Raw genomic sequence first — 16,491 nt, forward strand, 5'->3', positions numbered from 1 at the left:
CGACTAGTGTATATTGGCAGGGAGCAAAACCTGAGACGCTCTCACTCATGTCAAAATCTCTTAAAAATTCGATGACATGCTGTCCTGCTGCTGCAGAGACTTTCTAAAAGCCTGTGCCGCACAGTTAGCATGCCATGCATGAGGAGGTGTTGCGTAGAGGCTACAGGATTACTAAGTCTCTTTGAGCAGGGCTGTGGCTTACCCTATGCCCTTGAATCCGGAATGGTGATCCTTTTTCCCATCTTTTCTCCTATGCAGTGCCAGTTTGTTTGGCAAAACCACCACGTACTTAGGCTTTTACATCTTACAATCTCTCCTACCTCATTCAAGCTAAATTCTGCTTAGGATTTAATGGACTCTGGATGGCTCAAACTCATAATTCTCAAAAAATAACTAGGCACTTATTTAAACTTTAATATTAAAGCTAAGGTACCCTAGATTAAGAGCTTCAGATAAGATCTAAAATAACTATAGTTTTCACCTGGTGTGATAGATAGCATGTGTGTCTCTTCACTTTCTACTACTGTTATGTTAAATGCATGCAGTTGTCACTTTTGGTTTTATCTAGGCTTTTGGTCCTTGCTTTAGGACTTACTGTTTGATTTATCTATAAAGTGTCTAGAACTCTTGTTGCTATATAACTAATAAAATAATAATATGAACTGTGATTTTCATTGTAGGATTTCATATTTTGTTGCTTCAGAATGAATAATTTAGTAGTAAGCTGTGAAAACCCATTTAAAATTACTTTAAAAAGCAAGGGATCATGCAAACCACAAGCCACATCTACATCAGGTATTTAAACAAATACCTGTTTTATAGGTTTTCTTTTTTCGTATTTTTCTGGTTTATAGCATGCAAAATGCCTGAAATTTGGTGGGTTTTGACTACTGTGAAATAAAACTAAGTCTAAGCAGTATTTCAAACAGCTGCTGAGAGTGGCATAAGTCCAAAATTGGAGCTTACAATTCAGAAGGAAATACTAGTAACGAACTTCCCCATAATAGCTGGCATCATTTTTTGCATGTCTCTCTGCTATCAGTGTGAATTTTGCCTCATATTGATTTTGTTTAGTGTTAAGAGTTCTTTCAAAAGTGCCACCACTTTGTAATTATTATCTACCTCCAGGAAATTGGCTTCCAATGTCAATGGAAAACTTTAATACCTATGTTACAATGTCTGCAAACCTGAATGTTGGAAATGCTGCTTGCTGACTCACTGTTTTAATCAATGGCACAAGACTCATAGAATCCAGGCATCTTTTTGGTACCTTGCTTAGTTACTGATTTCCTTTTGAGCTGAGAGTACCTGTACATATTTCCTAATCTTCCCCTTAAGTAGGGGTACAAACAGTTATGAAGATGCTTTCCTAGCAATGTTATTCCTTGCTGGAATCCCTGTAGCATTACTGTTTGAGCTTGGTAGGCAAGTGGATGATTTCATGAAAACATTGTAAGTAAAGCTTTGTACCTAATAATAATATTGGAAAGGTTACCAGCTGCTTAATTAAGACTGGCATTTCAAACTTGGCTCCCACATTAAATCACTTTTTTTGTTCAGATTTGAACTTGTCTTGCTTGAGGATGGGAAGAAGGGAGAAGGAAATATTGGCAAGGAATAGTTAGTTTTACTGGTACCTGTGTAGTCAATCATCTGCCTGTAAAATTGCTTTAGAAGCTACAGCCCTGTTGCTCATTTGTGCTAGTACTGGGCATGAAATGAATGGACAACTAGTTTTGTTGTTGTTTTTTTAAGAGGTTCAATGTTTTATTTTTACTAGATTTTCCTTTATGAATTTATAAATATGACAGTATCCTTGCTGCAGCTAGCAAACAGTTGAAGTGTAAGAAATGGGTAAATAAAACATGGGCACTAGCAATGTGAATGCATGTTCTGGAGTCGCAGTTTGCACTGTGCAGGTCTTCACTCTGTTGCAGTAGGCATGGTGGGACAGAGAGCAGTCCTGCCTTCGTGTCAGCTTCCTCTGGGGCTGGGGCTGGCCATCAAGCCCAGGCACCAGTCTGTTTGTCTCACCTTCAGCAGTGCTCTGACTTGAAATAGAATACTTATGGTTATCTTTTGGGTTGTCAGGCTTTATTCTAACATTCCTAATTCACACTGATTGTTATTTTTTACTTGTGGAGAACATCAGCCTTTGATATTGTACTCTATTTAGAGATCAGATTTCAGGTCTTAAAATGTTCTAGGAAATGAATGTTGTTCTCAGTTCCAGTATTCCAATCACAAACCACAATTGAAAGGAAGAGCCACTTCAGTGCATAATCATACTCCTGGGTGCCGCTGAATGGACAAATCATGCTTCCTTAATTAAGAAGTGATAATATCACTCTTTGGTAATGGAGCTGAACATTACTGTCATCTAGAATTTAATTTGCTTAAAGACAAAAAATTTTCCACCAGCTTTGTAGTTTTGATCCTGTTACTGGGCTGACTATGGTGACTGTCTTAACAGTTTGCTTGCTTCTGTATATTCAAAAACTTAGTTATTGGTTTAATGTCAATAAATATCACACTTTTTGCTCTTGAACAGTTTAAAGTGAACAGGATTTTATTTTTCTTATGTGTAATTAACAAAAAAGTTAGTAATTGCTGTAACTGCAACTCCCATTAAAGACAAAGGGAATTGTCTGTGAATATCCAAGGGTAGAATTTTGCTTTAAGCTATTGTTCTGTGTCTGAATTCAATAAAGTTCCAGATTTGTGACTCTAATTCATGCTAATGAAAACAGGAGTGGTCTCATGTTAGAAAATACTACTAAATATTGAATGTGTGGAGTATAAAATACTACTCAGCGTTATACAATCTGTCATGTGGTTGGTAAACTATTTAGTATTTTGGAACACATTTTTTTTTTTTTTTTAATGCTTTCAAATGAGAAATCTTTTAAAAATGGTTTTTATACTTCTAATAAAAAGAATTTTTTTTTCTAATGTTTGGAATTCTACCTTAAATTATGTAGAACATTCTAAATGCCATTAAAAAGGAGGGAAGATACATTTCACAGATAATGAACTCACAGCACCGTATGAAACATGAGGCAGGAAACGTAAGACAATAGCAGAGTCTCGTGATGTGAAAATCTTCAAAGGGAAATATGCAAATTCAGTTAGGATATGTAAGGAAAGATTAAAGAAGATCTAAACTTCTGAATCAGTTACCACAATCTGACTTGCTTCTATTTTCTTGTAGAAGGGTTAGGGCTTTTTTCTGTCAGTTGTTGCTCTGATAATTTTTCCAAAGTAATTTCCTTTGTCCCTTTAATGTCTTGATAATTCATCAAAAAAACCCACACATAGTTAATAAAATAAAACATCATTAGAAGCACAACATGCAGTCAGTGCTTTAAACAACAACAGCAGGATGCAGAAAATACCGATCTAAGGCAGAAACAGCAAACAGCCTTAGACAAATAAATGTATTTTGGGGGAAGGAGTTGGAATTCTTATGGTAAATCAAGTTGGTTAAAAAGGGAAGTGTGCCCGAGAAAAGTCACCAGGTTCTTTCATGTAAATGTTTGGGAAATTGTGAGATATGCTGTGTTTCCCTCCAGCCCCGATAACTACTTCAGACAAAATACTTATCTGAGTAAAAGGAGAGTTATTGATGTTTTCCAGATAGATACTATAACATTAAATTAACTGTTGAATAACCTATTCACTGTTTCTTTTATTTTGCTTTTCTGTAGACAAAACATGGATGCACACTCCTGAAGCCTTATCAAAGCATTATATTCCCTATAATGCAAAGGTAAGAAAATACGAAGTTATTTTGTCCTCTTACCTTTAGAACACAGTGCGTTCTATATTGTTTTTAATTTGAAAACTGCAGATGTGAATTAGCCAAATGAAACAGCATATAAAAACTTAGCAAATGACTGTTTTGCAGATGAAAACTTTCTATTTCTTAAATAATAGCCATTTGATTCTTGTTCTGAATCATTTGATGGTTTTCTAGAAAGTAAACCAGTGTTTGTCTTCTGTTTGGTGCTCGGTTTCCTTTTAATGGATGCTAAATGGATGGAAATTTTGAGTGCAAAGGAATTTAACATCAGGCTGCATGCTTACAGTACTAGGAAAAATTAAAATTAATAGCACAAACGTCTTTGAACAATAGCAAAGGCAATGAATAATGATCCTTTCTGCTGGATATATTGAAATGTCAAATACTCTGGATATATGGTAGAATAATAATGGAAATTTTGCATGGTAAAAAAAGAAGTCTTACTCATTCTTTCTTATCCCAGTTACAACGCAGTTCTACAATAGTATTTCAATTAGTCTAATGATACCTGTTCACAGGAAACGCATCTTCCTAAATTAACAACTTAGAAAATGGTTTGCTATGAGGAGGAGGTAATACGCAGTAATCAGCATAACACAGAGTAAACTGAGTAATCAGCTATTACTTGCCTAAACTGGGAGGATAATTCAATAAGATTTCCACCATAGTCTGTTCTGATTAAAGTTCTTGTATGACTGGTATTTTTTAATATAAAAATAAAAAATATTTCACAGACTGGGACTCAGTTTCCTATACTGGTGTTCCCTGCTGTTGAGTTTGCAGTTTTCTTTTGCTTAGTATTGCTACACAGTGAACAAGTGTTTGTAGTGGAAATTTGAGTCTCATTCTGCTAGTTGCCAGGTGAACATATTTTATTCTGTGTGCTCTCAAACTGAATTTTTGACCAAAGGATGTGTTGCCATTTAACTCTGTAGCCTTGCCAGACACCTTGGCTTTTATATTACTGTTTTTGAGAGGGAGGAGTACTTGCTGGGGTGACTATGACATCTGTTTTAAGAGCAAGCTGAAGCTATGAATTCCATTAATGTACTGAACAATGTCTGTTCTTTTGTGGTCTTTAAGAGAAAAACAAAACCTCCCTCATCTTTCATGTCTCATTGTCTGTCTTATGAGCATGTATTGTGAATAGGTGTCAGTACAGCTATGCAGAAAAAAATTTTATAATAAAGAAAACCATAGAAACTTCAGCATCAGCTACTTCGGGAGTAGAAAAAAGGAATGGGGAATTTCTATCCAAAGGAAGTTGATTTTCAGCCTTGTTAGAAAGGCTCTTGATCTGAAAGACTCTTCCCTTTTATTTAGGCTGATATATGTCCAAGTGTCCCCTCCAGTTCTGCTCCTGTTTAATGTGGGTTCTGACCTTACAGGGCCTCCTCGACTTCCGTGCTGTTGGCCTCTGGGATCTGTCAGAATACTTGCAGGAAGCTGCGATGTGCTATAGCATATGCTTTTTTTGTTTTGTTTTTGTCTGGGTTTTTGTTTTTTTTAAGTTTACCCATTTTTTCATTTGGAACACAGTAGAAAATTGATACATTATTCCAAAGCAAGAATAAAATTGCTCTGCTCTGTAACTCGAGTGTAAAGGCTATGCGATTTCCACATTGTGGGGTTGTTTTGGTGGGGTTTTTTTTGTTGAGATCTGGATAAATTTGCATCGCTTTCATGAGGTTAGTTGGGATATGCAGACATAACATTATTAATTCTAGATGATGTTTCCACCTCAATTCTCAAGTACCATTTTCATTAATTTTTGCAATATTTTTCTTTTTAAGAGGAAAGCACGCATTTATTAGTACCTCATTTGGGTCTTGTAATGTTTTGATTTTTAACTAAAATATCCCATTGATTTCATATCTTGTAACTATATTGTGAAATAATGATTAAAAACTCAGAAGGCATTCATAAAGCAAGTATTGAAAAAGATTCATTGATTTTTTTTTCAGATGTTCATATTGTTCCACTTCCAATTATATAGCATTCTGTTCATATAACTTTTATATTTGTTGGGAGGAAAAGACAACATTTTATCTGATTTATTTCAAAAGGTAATTATGTGACTGAAGAATGACGTGTTCAGAAAATCAAATCAATTTGATGGAAAGCAATACCAGAGATGTTCTTTTTCCATAGGCAAGTGAGCTGTGTTCTGCTACATAGTTTTTTGAAAGCAAATTGCTGTGGATGAAAAATAGTATTTTCTTTTCTTTGTAAGACACAAAAATAATTTTTCTGACACTGATCTTCTGAGATGATGAGAAAAAGGAGAGCTTACTAAGAACAATTGGAAAAGACGAGATGTAGTTTGTTTACTTGATTCGTAAGACACCTTTAAGAATTCAAGAAAGCTTGTTGATAAAATGCAGTTCATGAGTTGACTGTTATCTTATTAAAAAAATTCCTAGTAAAGTTAACTGGAAATTAAAAGAACCCTGCAACATAGACAACTGGCCTTTTTTCTACAAATTGGAGAGCACTGTTTAATAATGTCTTGTATCTATTAGGACATACACCCTCAGGGTGATCTATGGCAATAATCCTCTTTGCAAGAAAACATGAGCAGAGTTGTTTCTTCTGGAAGTAATACCCAGGAGCCACGAGTCTCATAAGGATGCCCTTAAATATAAAAGCATCTTGATTCTCTCTGTGCTTTCCAGCATACCCAGTCCTCATGGTACTTGCTATTTTGAAATATGCTGAGTTTTGGTATGGTTTGGTGTATGGTGTAAGTTGATGGGGGTCTGGGGTTTGGGGTTTTTTGTTGCTGCTGTTTTGTTTTGTGGTTTGTTTGTCTTTCTGGGTTGTTTTTTTTAATCTTGCTGATGCCCCTAGTCTTGGTCTTGCTGAAGGCACTGGTAATAAGACTCCACACATTTCAGTATGCGCTGGGGGTGAAATCTGAGCCTACTTAAGTCAGAATTTTGCCATCAGTTTGTGATCCTATATTTTTCTTGAATATATCATTTCAAATGAAAGCATATTTGTCATGTAATTTTTTTCCAAAAAGATAATTCAGAATTTTGATAATATATTACCAAATACAGGTATATAGAACTCATTGAGATGCATTAGCATGGCAATTTTCATGTTAGCAGGATATAAAATGCTAAGGCAACCCAAAATTTCTCTTTTGTGTGATCTTTCTTTTGTAATGTTCCATAACTAAGAACAGATGTTTGTGTTGTTTTCCATACTGTAGGGGAAAACAGTTCTTTTGCCTTTAAGTTAATTCTCTTGATTTTAGGTCAGTTTCCTTTCTCCAAAACAAAAGTGGTCAAAGTGTGACTTCATAATGGAATCTGACTGCAACCTCAAAAATGGACTGATTTTTGTCATCATGTAACTGATACAATAATTAAAAGTTAAAAAAAGCTAATAAAAAGTTGCCGCTGTCCAAAGCAGCAACGTTTCCTATTGTGTCTTTGTATATATAATTTTATGTGTGTGTATATATATAAATATATATTTTCCCCTTTATAGTCACTTGAATATTTTTTGGCTTATCAAATTTCCACATGCTTACGTTTTCCATGTTGCAGATTAGAGGTTCTGCTTTGCAAGCCTGGTGTTTATGTTGGCTGCCAATATACTATGGAGTCAGTAGCTTTCCCCTTACACTAGGCTGAAGAGCTGCAATTTGACATAACGTCATGATGGCATGTTAAACCCTTGGGAGTTTAGTTTACCAAGAGATGTGATAACTTCCTAGTGGTGAGAGCGCTACGGTCCTAATGTTTACCTCAGACTTATTTTAAAACTTTGTATATTGTCATGTACATATCTATGATTCTTGATGAAGTTTACATTTGAAACTTTGAAGATAAATGACCAAAGCTTTCCCAAAAGACTGTTAAACATCTCTTCCTTTGCATTATTGTGGGGTTTTGATGACAATTAATTTTAAATTGTTGTGCAGTTTCATGGATGATCTTTCCTCTCAATTATTCAATATGTATCTTGCACCTGTATTGCAACTGTAGGAAAGGCAGGGGGGGGAAAAAAGTTAGTAATAACTACCCTGCAAAAAGACCTTGCTTGGCTGTAGCTAGTAGTATTAATCTTCACTGTAGTACAATAAAGAGAGTTTAGTTAAGTTTTCAACTTTATGTTATTTCTTATTCCTTCAACTTTTTATCATTGAGGAGTGGCAGGTAATACTTTTCTGGAGCAGGCATTTTGGACAAGAATTTTAGGTCAAAAATATCATGCTGCTTCTAACTGATGTAACTACCATAGCAGGGGTCTAGGTGCGATTATGTCTTTTGAATATCTGCATATGGCTATCGTTAGTATACGGTATTATCAAAGTCATGCTTTCATGGCATAAACTGCATTTCTACAAATTTTCATTGCTATAGCTATACTAGCATTTTCTCTTTTTCTATCCAGTGAGAATACTGCAGAATGATCATGGGTTTGTGTCAGTAAAAATAATTTGTAAAAGAATATCAAAGGGAAAATTGCATATGAATTTTCCAGGTAAACAGAGATAAAAGGCACACTATTAAAAAATATACTTAATTTTATGTGGTGAAGTTAGATATAGCAAGATATTCCAAACAGAGCACAAAATGTTGAAAATAAGAAACTAATGTAATAGAAGAGGGCATTACAAGAAATAATTAATTTTCCTACACTTAATTTATTATAATTAGAATTAATAACTTAATTCCAGTTAACTTTAATTAGAGTATCAAAATGTCTTGGATGTAATCATAATTAATTTAGTGTTTAAGCACAAGAAAAATGAATATTTTGAAAATATCCAAATGAAATATGAAAGCAGAAAATGAACATTTTACAGGGAAATGCAAATCTGAACTGTTATTTCTGATACATTACAATCATTAAACTGGGGGCTCATTATACCAAAGATGAATAATCATGTAAATAAAACATAAAATATTTACACTCTGCAAGGGGTACTGTCAACAGGCTTCTCTGCTTCAGGGAAATGGACCTACCTATTCCATCTTGCTTACAAAATTACATGCTTAAAATGGGAGAAGGGTAGGAGAGGATAGCATTATATCCACAAATATCCTACAAAATAAATGACTGTGATGCAGAAGGATTGCATCTAAACTTTCAGTAGCCACAAACATCATCTCATGTAAGTCACTGAAGGAGGGGTGCTACATTTTAACTGTTCAGCATCAAGTAGTCTTGGTTTTTGTCATCTGTCTGAAAACTAGTGAATATTGTAGCTTCCTTAAAATCTGAACATTTGTTAGTTCCTCAGAAAGCTCTATGGGGTACTGAGTGCTTTTGAAAAGCTGTCAGTCTCTCTTGCCTGAGGTTACATAGCCGGTTTGTAAAGGGGCAAGAATTAAGTCTGCACCTCCTGAGTCTTGGTGCAGTCTTTTGAGCACAAACTCACCCCTCGCTTTCTGTCAATAGTGTATCATTGTACAGTAATGGAAACTGAATAGTATTTGCAGACGATTATGTATCTCATCTGCATATGAATGCGCACAAGTTCAAAGACTGTATGAATGCATGCTGCATATGCTTGAGTAGCCCATAATGTCCCCTACACGTCAGCACGTCAAGATCATGTTGCAAGAGTTAGCAGGCATGTATCTTATGATATCTGTGTGCATCTGTACCTAGAGTTTTGTCTTTCACGTCAATCAATTTACTGTTGCTTGTCTGAAAGCTTTGAAAAATGCGATTTGTTCATAACTGGAGTGCTGGTATCTTTTATGACTGAACACTGGCTGAGAAATTTAGAAAAATCTGCGGAATAGCAACAGCACAGTTTTGCCATGTGTATGCTCTCTTTCCAGGTGTCTGTAGCCCTCTGTGTATAGCCTCTGTCTATAGCCCTATGTTTAAAATACCCAGTTGCACAGCTTCAGGCACTACAGATCGCTCTTACTCTCCAGAAGGTGATCTGCTTCAAGAAAGGGATGAAGCTTATGAGCAATTCCAGTTTTTTTTTCTTAAGGTCCATTTGTGTGTAGCTTTAGGTTTGACTGAAGTTCCCAATGTTATACGTAAATGCAAAAATTTATCATTTTGAGGCATGTGCATGAGACAGAATGCTTAGATCCAAGTAATTAAAAATTAGCAAGGTGATAAACACTTGCAGAGTGGAGGGGTAGGGGTGGGAAGTGTTTTATACCTGGATGCTACAGGTACGCATACTGCTAATTCTGCGGTGTAATAGATGAGTAGGAAGATGAATACATATATGTACTGAAAGCAGAGACAGGATTCATAAAGGTACTTCACCTGATGCCTAACTTTTAATTTACAAATATTACAGCTGATTTTAGGCAAACATGAACTACAGTCAGTGTTAGGGGCTGATACCATTTTTGTTTGTTCACCCAGCACAATTGCAGGGTGCTATTGCAAAGTCCTCCCTGGGAGGGTGGGGAGACTATTTCCTGCACCCACTCTACATCCCTGCCTGGTATGGCATCATCATTTGACCACTCAGGGCTATTAAAAACCAAAAGGGATTTCAAAACTTCTGAAATAATGCAAGACAGTTTAATATAATGTATAATGTTTCATTTCTTTTCCTCTCTCAGGAAAAACAATCAATAGATTAAAACAATGTTTTAATGAAATACTTTTGGTAGACTCTAGTAAAAAAAAAATAAAAATCAGTGAATTTAATTGGGGGAGTGAGATAAAAATATTGATCATGTTTTTCAATACATTATAAACTGCAGCTGAAAGACAAAACAGTAGCTTTTGAACTATTCTCCAGAGCTCTCATCTTCTCTCAGGTTCTGCTTATGATCCCTTGGTCTCTTCATAAACCCCCTTTTTTCTTGAAATGTCTAAGTACTTTGCGACATACTTCAGTTACAAGTATGAAGCGGATTTGCAATACAAATAAAGGATGGAAGTTAACTCCATGGCAAGGAGAAAGAACAGGTCGCACCAATTAATGGTAGTGTATGCAGCATAGGGTCTGAGAAGTATTTTAAGTCCCTTTCTCAGTAATGTATTAAGTAATATGTTAAAACTGTGTAGTGAAGCAGGATTGGGATAGAGCCCCTAGTCTGCATTGAAGCTGATCTGTAACCTGTTAAGGCATGCAGGAATGTGTTAACTAAAAGTTTTAAAGTAAGTTTTTAACAGTTGCATCACTGTCCTTCCCCAATATCTGTGTCAAAAGAGCTGAGCAATGAGACTATTGAGACAAAAGACTCAGAAGCTTTGTAACAACTTTTATAAGGTCATTTTCTTATTCTTCAGGAAAAGAATAAATTATTGAGTATAATCTTCACTTTACTGTGAAAGATACTCAAAGTCATGAGCTCCTCAGCACCAGGCAAGAGGAGACACCAATTGACTAACTGGCAGTGAGTGATATGAATGTCTGTTCAAGACAACTGAACAAACTCAAGTTTGTCCAAACAGAATTGACAAAACAAACAAACAAAAAAGTGTGCAAAGACAAAGAAAAAGGATGGAATTTCCAAAGACCTTAGGGTCAGCAAAGATTTACTCAACTCTGCATCTCCTTCTGTTCATTCTCTGTTGCTGGTATTTATTTCCTTGCCTCTCCTTAAGTCTGCTTGAAACTACCACTTAGCCTCATTAGCATGCCTTCCGGGGATTGTTTCTGCACAGTTATATTTCCATGTGAGCTGTCAGCTGTGAGAATGTGAGGTTTCTTTACACAGGCTTTGTAGTCTCTGGACTGTCAAGTGTCCAGTGAGTCGCATGTCTGACACTGGAACTAATAGGCTGTAGAGTTCAAACATCTGGATTATTGTACTCGTGGGCTAGATGGCCCACAGCAGTTTATAGATTCTTCTTGCTTTAAATTAGTCAGGCCTGCAAATGAATAAACTCATCCTCATCTCCCATTTTTGCTTATAACAAAGCTGGGTATTTCTGTTTGCTCAGCCTTTGCTATGTTTATGGAGATACTGCCACCTTCTTACATCTACCATTCACCAAAAGAATTAGGAAACTCTTCAAAAATAAACTAGAAAAAAAAAAAAAATAGGACTGAATCATAGAAAATAAGAGAATGGCACAACAGAGCAGAAACTTCTACAAGGCCATACAATTTTATCAGCAAAAACAAGATCAGAGGAATCTGTCCAACAGCCAGGCTGTTCACCATTCAGAAAAGTTTCACATGTACTGATTTCCATGAGGATTCATACTCAAGAAACCATTGGACAAGTCACCAGCTGCCGTCTCTGACTTTATTAACTTTAATAAAATAATAACATACACTACTCAGTTATGGATCCTGAACTGTAATGAATATTTCTCTCAGAAATGCCTCCTTCAGATTACTTTGATTCAGAAAGTGTAAAGCCAACCTTGGCCTATTTTAAAAAGCATTTTGAACTTTGAACCTGAGAATTTTAGATGTAACTTACTAGAGGACCTAATCATTTCTGGTTTATGACATAGCAAGGGAGAAAATACTTGCATAAACTGATTTTTAAAGCTTTGTTTTGCACTTTCCCTAGAAATTATTATTGGCCTCTAAAAAAGGAGAGTGTGATATGTTGGTCTAAACTTTAAATTTTTTTTCCTACTGTATACTTTTGCATAAGTGATATTTTCTTCATTCTGAATCCTTAAGGGAAATCAAATCTCTTGAATTCCTGTAGTTTTACAAGTTGTTTTTCAATTTGTTGCTGTAGTGTTGCTAAAAAGAGGGAAAATGTGAAAACAAGGATATATATATATGAAATCTTAATGATATGTGTGGAATCAAGGGTTGCATTTGAAGGAACAGATAATTTGAAGCATGGACTAAAAATGTCCTTAAGCCATATCTCTTACTATTGCTGTAGCACTTACGAGCTTCTGAAATGGGAGATACTAAGGAGACAGAGATAAATAACTCAGCAAATCACATTAATTAGAGCATTCTGCTAATAAGATTAGGTGGGAGGGAAGTGTTGTCTACTCATGAATATAGGATTCTTGCTGAAAATCCATTGAAGTCAGGAAAGTGTAGGTCTACCTAAGTCAGAATTTGGAGGCCATATCCCAACTTGCAGTTTATGAGGCTTTGAGGAACTGCAACTATTAAAAGCAAACCCATTCTCGAAATGAAAAAGCATTGACCAAAACTGCATGTGCATACTTAATGTTCAAATCAATTTTAAAAGCTTTAAAACTAGGTACAGGGTTTGGTTTTGAGTTTTGTTTTATTGTTTGGTTTTTTTCTTTAGAGATGTCTAAATGACAGTACAAGTGGTCTTGCTTTGGTATGTGGTCAAGTGACTCCTCCTTACTCCTTTAGTGCTGTATTTCAGGGGCTTGCCATCTTCCCCCTCTTGCCTTTGGGTAACCAGAAGAGAGGGAGGTGGAAAAGTTAAACCTCTTCACGTGTGTTTTATTATCAAAATTGGAGAACTCTCTGTTCATTTTGTACTAGTTGTAGCTATTTAATTGTATTAGTATTTGCTGTTAGAATGATGTATACAGGAGAGAATGGGGTTGTTTTATACTGATTTTTCTCAGTAACACTCAGAGGTACTAACTGAAATTGTGCTGTGCATTTCCAAGAGGTTAGTGTAATTTATCACAGTTCATTAGATCATAAATTCTTTGAAGCTAAAGGCTATCTTTTTGATGTTTGTACAGTCTCTAGAATAATGAAACGGAAGCTCCAGGTGCTACCCTGATGCAAATACTCATAGATCAAAGTTCAGAATAAGTAAGCCACAGAAGATCTTGGACTTGGCTCTCTTGAGCTTTATTCTCAGTTGGAATAATTAAATGATAATACGGACAAGAAATGGGTGAATTATTATTTTCAGTTTAAAGATAGGAAACTGAGGTAATATTGGAGGTGTTCCGCAAATCTGTCCCAAATCTCTGTTCTCAGATAAGATCCCAAATTTTTAATTCTACCTCAGTGCCTTGAGCTCAAGACTAAATGTGTTCTCAATACCTGCTCTCTTAGTAAAAAGGATTATGTTGCTATTTTGAGAACACTCTAAATCCTTATATGAAGGATTTTAAAATACACTGTTTTCTTTATGTTCACCTAACAATGCGAGTATCACTATAATGATCTAGACTAGATTAATTTTATTACTTTAGCACCAGAATATAGGTCTGTTTATTGAGAAGCATAGTATTTTTTATGAAGTAAGAAGTGACAGCCAACATTAGTGTTGGATTGCCATTGTAAAATAATTTATAAATTACTTTCCGACTCCAGTTATGTTCTCTTAGAACAGTTCATCTGAGATGCCCATCTTAGCTGCTGATGGATCTTAAGGTCACAGTAATAGTGCTTTCATTTTGTATCTAATGTTGTCAGGTTGAAGTAGTCACTATGAAGCATTTTTGCAGTTTGCTAAAATAATATTTCTAATAAAAAATCCAGTTCTCTAATTGTTCACAGGGAAGAATATTTCCTATGTTTAGGTAGTGCTGTACAAATCTGTTTTAAATATCTATGGAATGGTAGCTTAAAGAGGCAGTTCTTTCTGTTTCAAGTATTATTTTAAAATAAATGACTCTTACCCAGCTAGCTTTTGGAAAAGCTCTTGTTACTGATATTCTTGAAGTGCCTGAATTATGGTGATCACATATGTTTTATAGCTGGCTTTCATGTGAGATTATGTAAAGAAAAGAGAGTTTCTTCTAAAAAAAAAAGATTAACAAGAGAGAATATAAACAGGTTCATAAAACAATAATCATCACAGAGAAGGCTCTTCTAGCTACATGTAAGAAAAGTGAAAGGTCTAGTACAAGTAAACCAATATAAGCAGTGCTTTTCTTGGTAAGGCTTATTGCCTATGTGGTACTTGCTTCCAGAGTCTGTGATGGAATTGAAGAAAAGGGATTCAGAGTAGGATTTGACTTCTATGCAGGCAGGACATTCACAGATAAGGTCACAGAGGTATGTTAAGGGTACGTTCCCAGTCTTCAAAAGAAAGATTTCCAATACATCTATGTTGTTCCATAAAAATCTTAAATGTGATTCCTGAAGATGCTTTAACAGGTTATCTTGTACTGTGGTCATGAACCTGTAGTATATGAAAATGCTATCTAACTGCAGTGTTTAAGTGCCACCCATTTATCTTCCATATGTTCCAGTACACTCCAGCCTCTGTTCTTTATTTTCTCTTTCAGCTTGCCTCTTAGGTGTGCTTTCTTTAGGCTATAACTCCTTTTCTGTTCAAATAACCAAAACACCAAGAACCAGTGCTGGTTTCCCTGGCCTTTTTCTTTTCCCACAAGATACCCACTTTATTTAAAGATATTTTCTCAGAACTTCAAACTTGATGCAATTTTGGGGTCACAGTTACTACTCTGCTTTGTCCCCAGTGTTTCTCTTCTCTGCTACATGGAGCTTCTCTCTAACTTCCACAGATAGACAGATAATCTGATTTTAACTTTGCTACCCCAGTGAAATATTCTCTGAAAATTTCTACGGGCGTCCCATGAACACGGTAACTCAGCCATCTACAGGTATCATTTGTGTAAAATTAACAGTACATTTTAAGTAGTAGATGGAGCCTAAGAAATAGTTTTTAGGAGTAAAGAAAAAAATGACATTTTTAGCTAGAAAACACAGACATTTTCTTGGCCACTTCTATCAAAATATTGCTATTAATTTATGTGAATATGGCATTTATTTTAGCACATTCTTGTAGATTATCCATGTGATTATGGATACTTTACACTTTATTACACTTTACACTTCACACTTTATTACACTTTACATACTGACTCAGCATATTTCCCCACTGAAGTTGCTTTATTAAGAAAAATGTTAGGCTCGTTCTCTTTTTACAAATGTAGTGGGACTCAGTATAGGAACTCTACAGTTTAGGAAACAAAACAAAAAAGATAGTTTGCACTTCATGTTTCTGTCCTTTAATATACCTCAATGCATATATTTGTTCTGTGGTGTCTATTATCTCCCCCATAGAATGTATGTTTAAATTATTTGCTACACACTAAAGAAGTTATAATACTAGAATTTAAAGAGCAGATGATTTTCTGTGGTAATGACAGTTTAAAAGAAAATGTTCAAATTATGTTCAAAATTTGTGTTGCATGAAAAAATTATCAAAAGTGGTATTAAATTTCCGGGCTACTAAAGCTAAAGCACTAGATCCACACATTCATGATTCTTTCTCCAGAATAACTATTTTCTGGTGTACTGCCTGTCCTCTGACAGCCAAGTGTTCCTATGATTCAAGAATTAAAACAGGAGCCATTTATTCTAATTTATGGCACAGTAAGTCTCACAGTATTAAAAGTCCTGATTCAGAAGAGATGCAATGACCTTAAAATAGGCAATTTCATATTTCATATTAAACTGGAAAAGGGCTTTAATAACTGAGAGTAATGGACAATAGTTATTTGTGCCTATTACTAAGGCTATTTGCGTTTGAATGAGAATTTTGTTCTTAACTGTGGCTGCCGCTGTTTTGTCCCACAGGGAATTCCTGTTTCTGTGTTTATAATGTCATTGCATGTTGCCATGGCAAAAGTGTGTGATATGATAATGGCTGAACTTGTACTGTTAATCAAGGACAAAGGAGATAGAAATTAGTTTAGAGAAAAATAAACTTTATTCACAAAATTGAAAGTGTCTGTGGAATTGTATCTCTGCTTTTATAAAATATTGTTAATATGTTCCAGTACAAAAGAGTAACTTCAATACTTTTCCATTTGTCTTTATTAATATATACACACAATATGTA

The 16,491-nt window shown here is 35.2% G+C and overlaps 1 protein-coding gene across 10 annotated transcripts in view; it reads left to right on the top strand.

The window, feature by feature from the left end:
• The window catches only part of GULP1 (GULP PTB domain containing engulfment adaptor 1), a 159,930-nt gene that overhangs the window by 87,693 nt on the left and 55,746 nt on the right, over nt 1–16,491 (top strand). For all 10 annotated transcript variants that reach the window (XM_075756140.1, XM_075756138.1, XM_075756136.1 and 7 more), the window contains one exon: nt 3,708–3,769. In XM_075756140.1, the coding sequence (XP_075612255.1) occupies nt 3,708–3,769 (62 nt within the window). The remainder of the gene's footprint in view (nt 1–3,707; nt 3,770–16,491) is intronic.

Source organism: Balearica regulorum, chromosome 6 (assembly GCF_011004875.1).
Source record: "Balearica regulorum gibbericeps isolate bBalReg1 chromosome 6, bBalReg1.pri, whole genome shotgun sequence".
In the NCBI taxonomy this organism is placed as follows: domain Eukaryota; kingdom Metazoa; phylum Chordata; class Aves; order Gruiformes; family Gruidae; genus Balearica; species Balearica regulorum.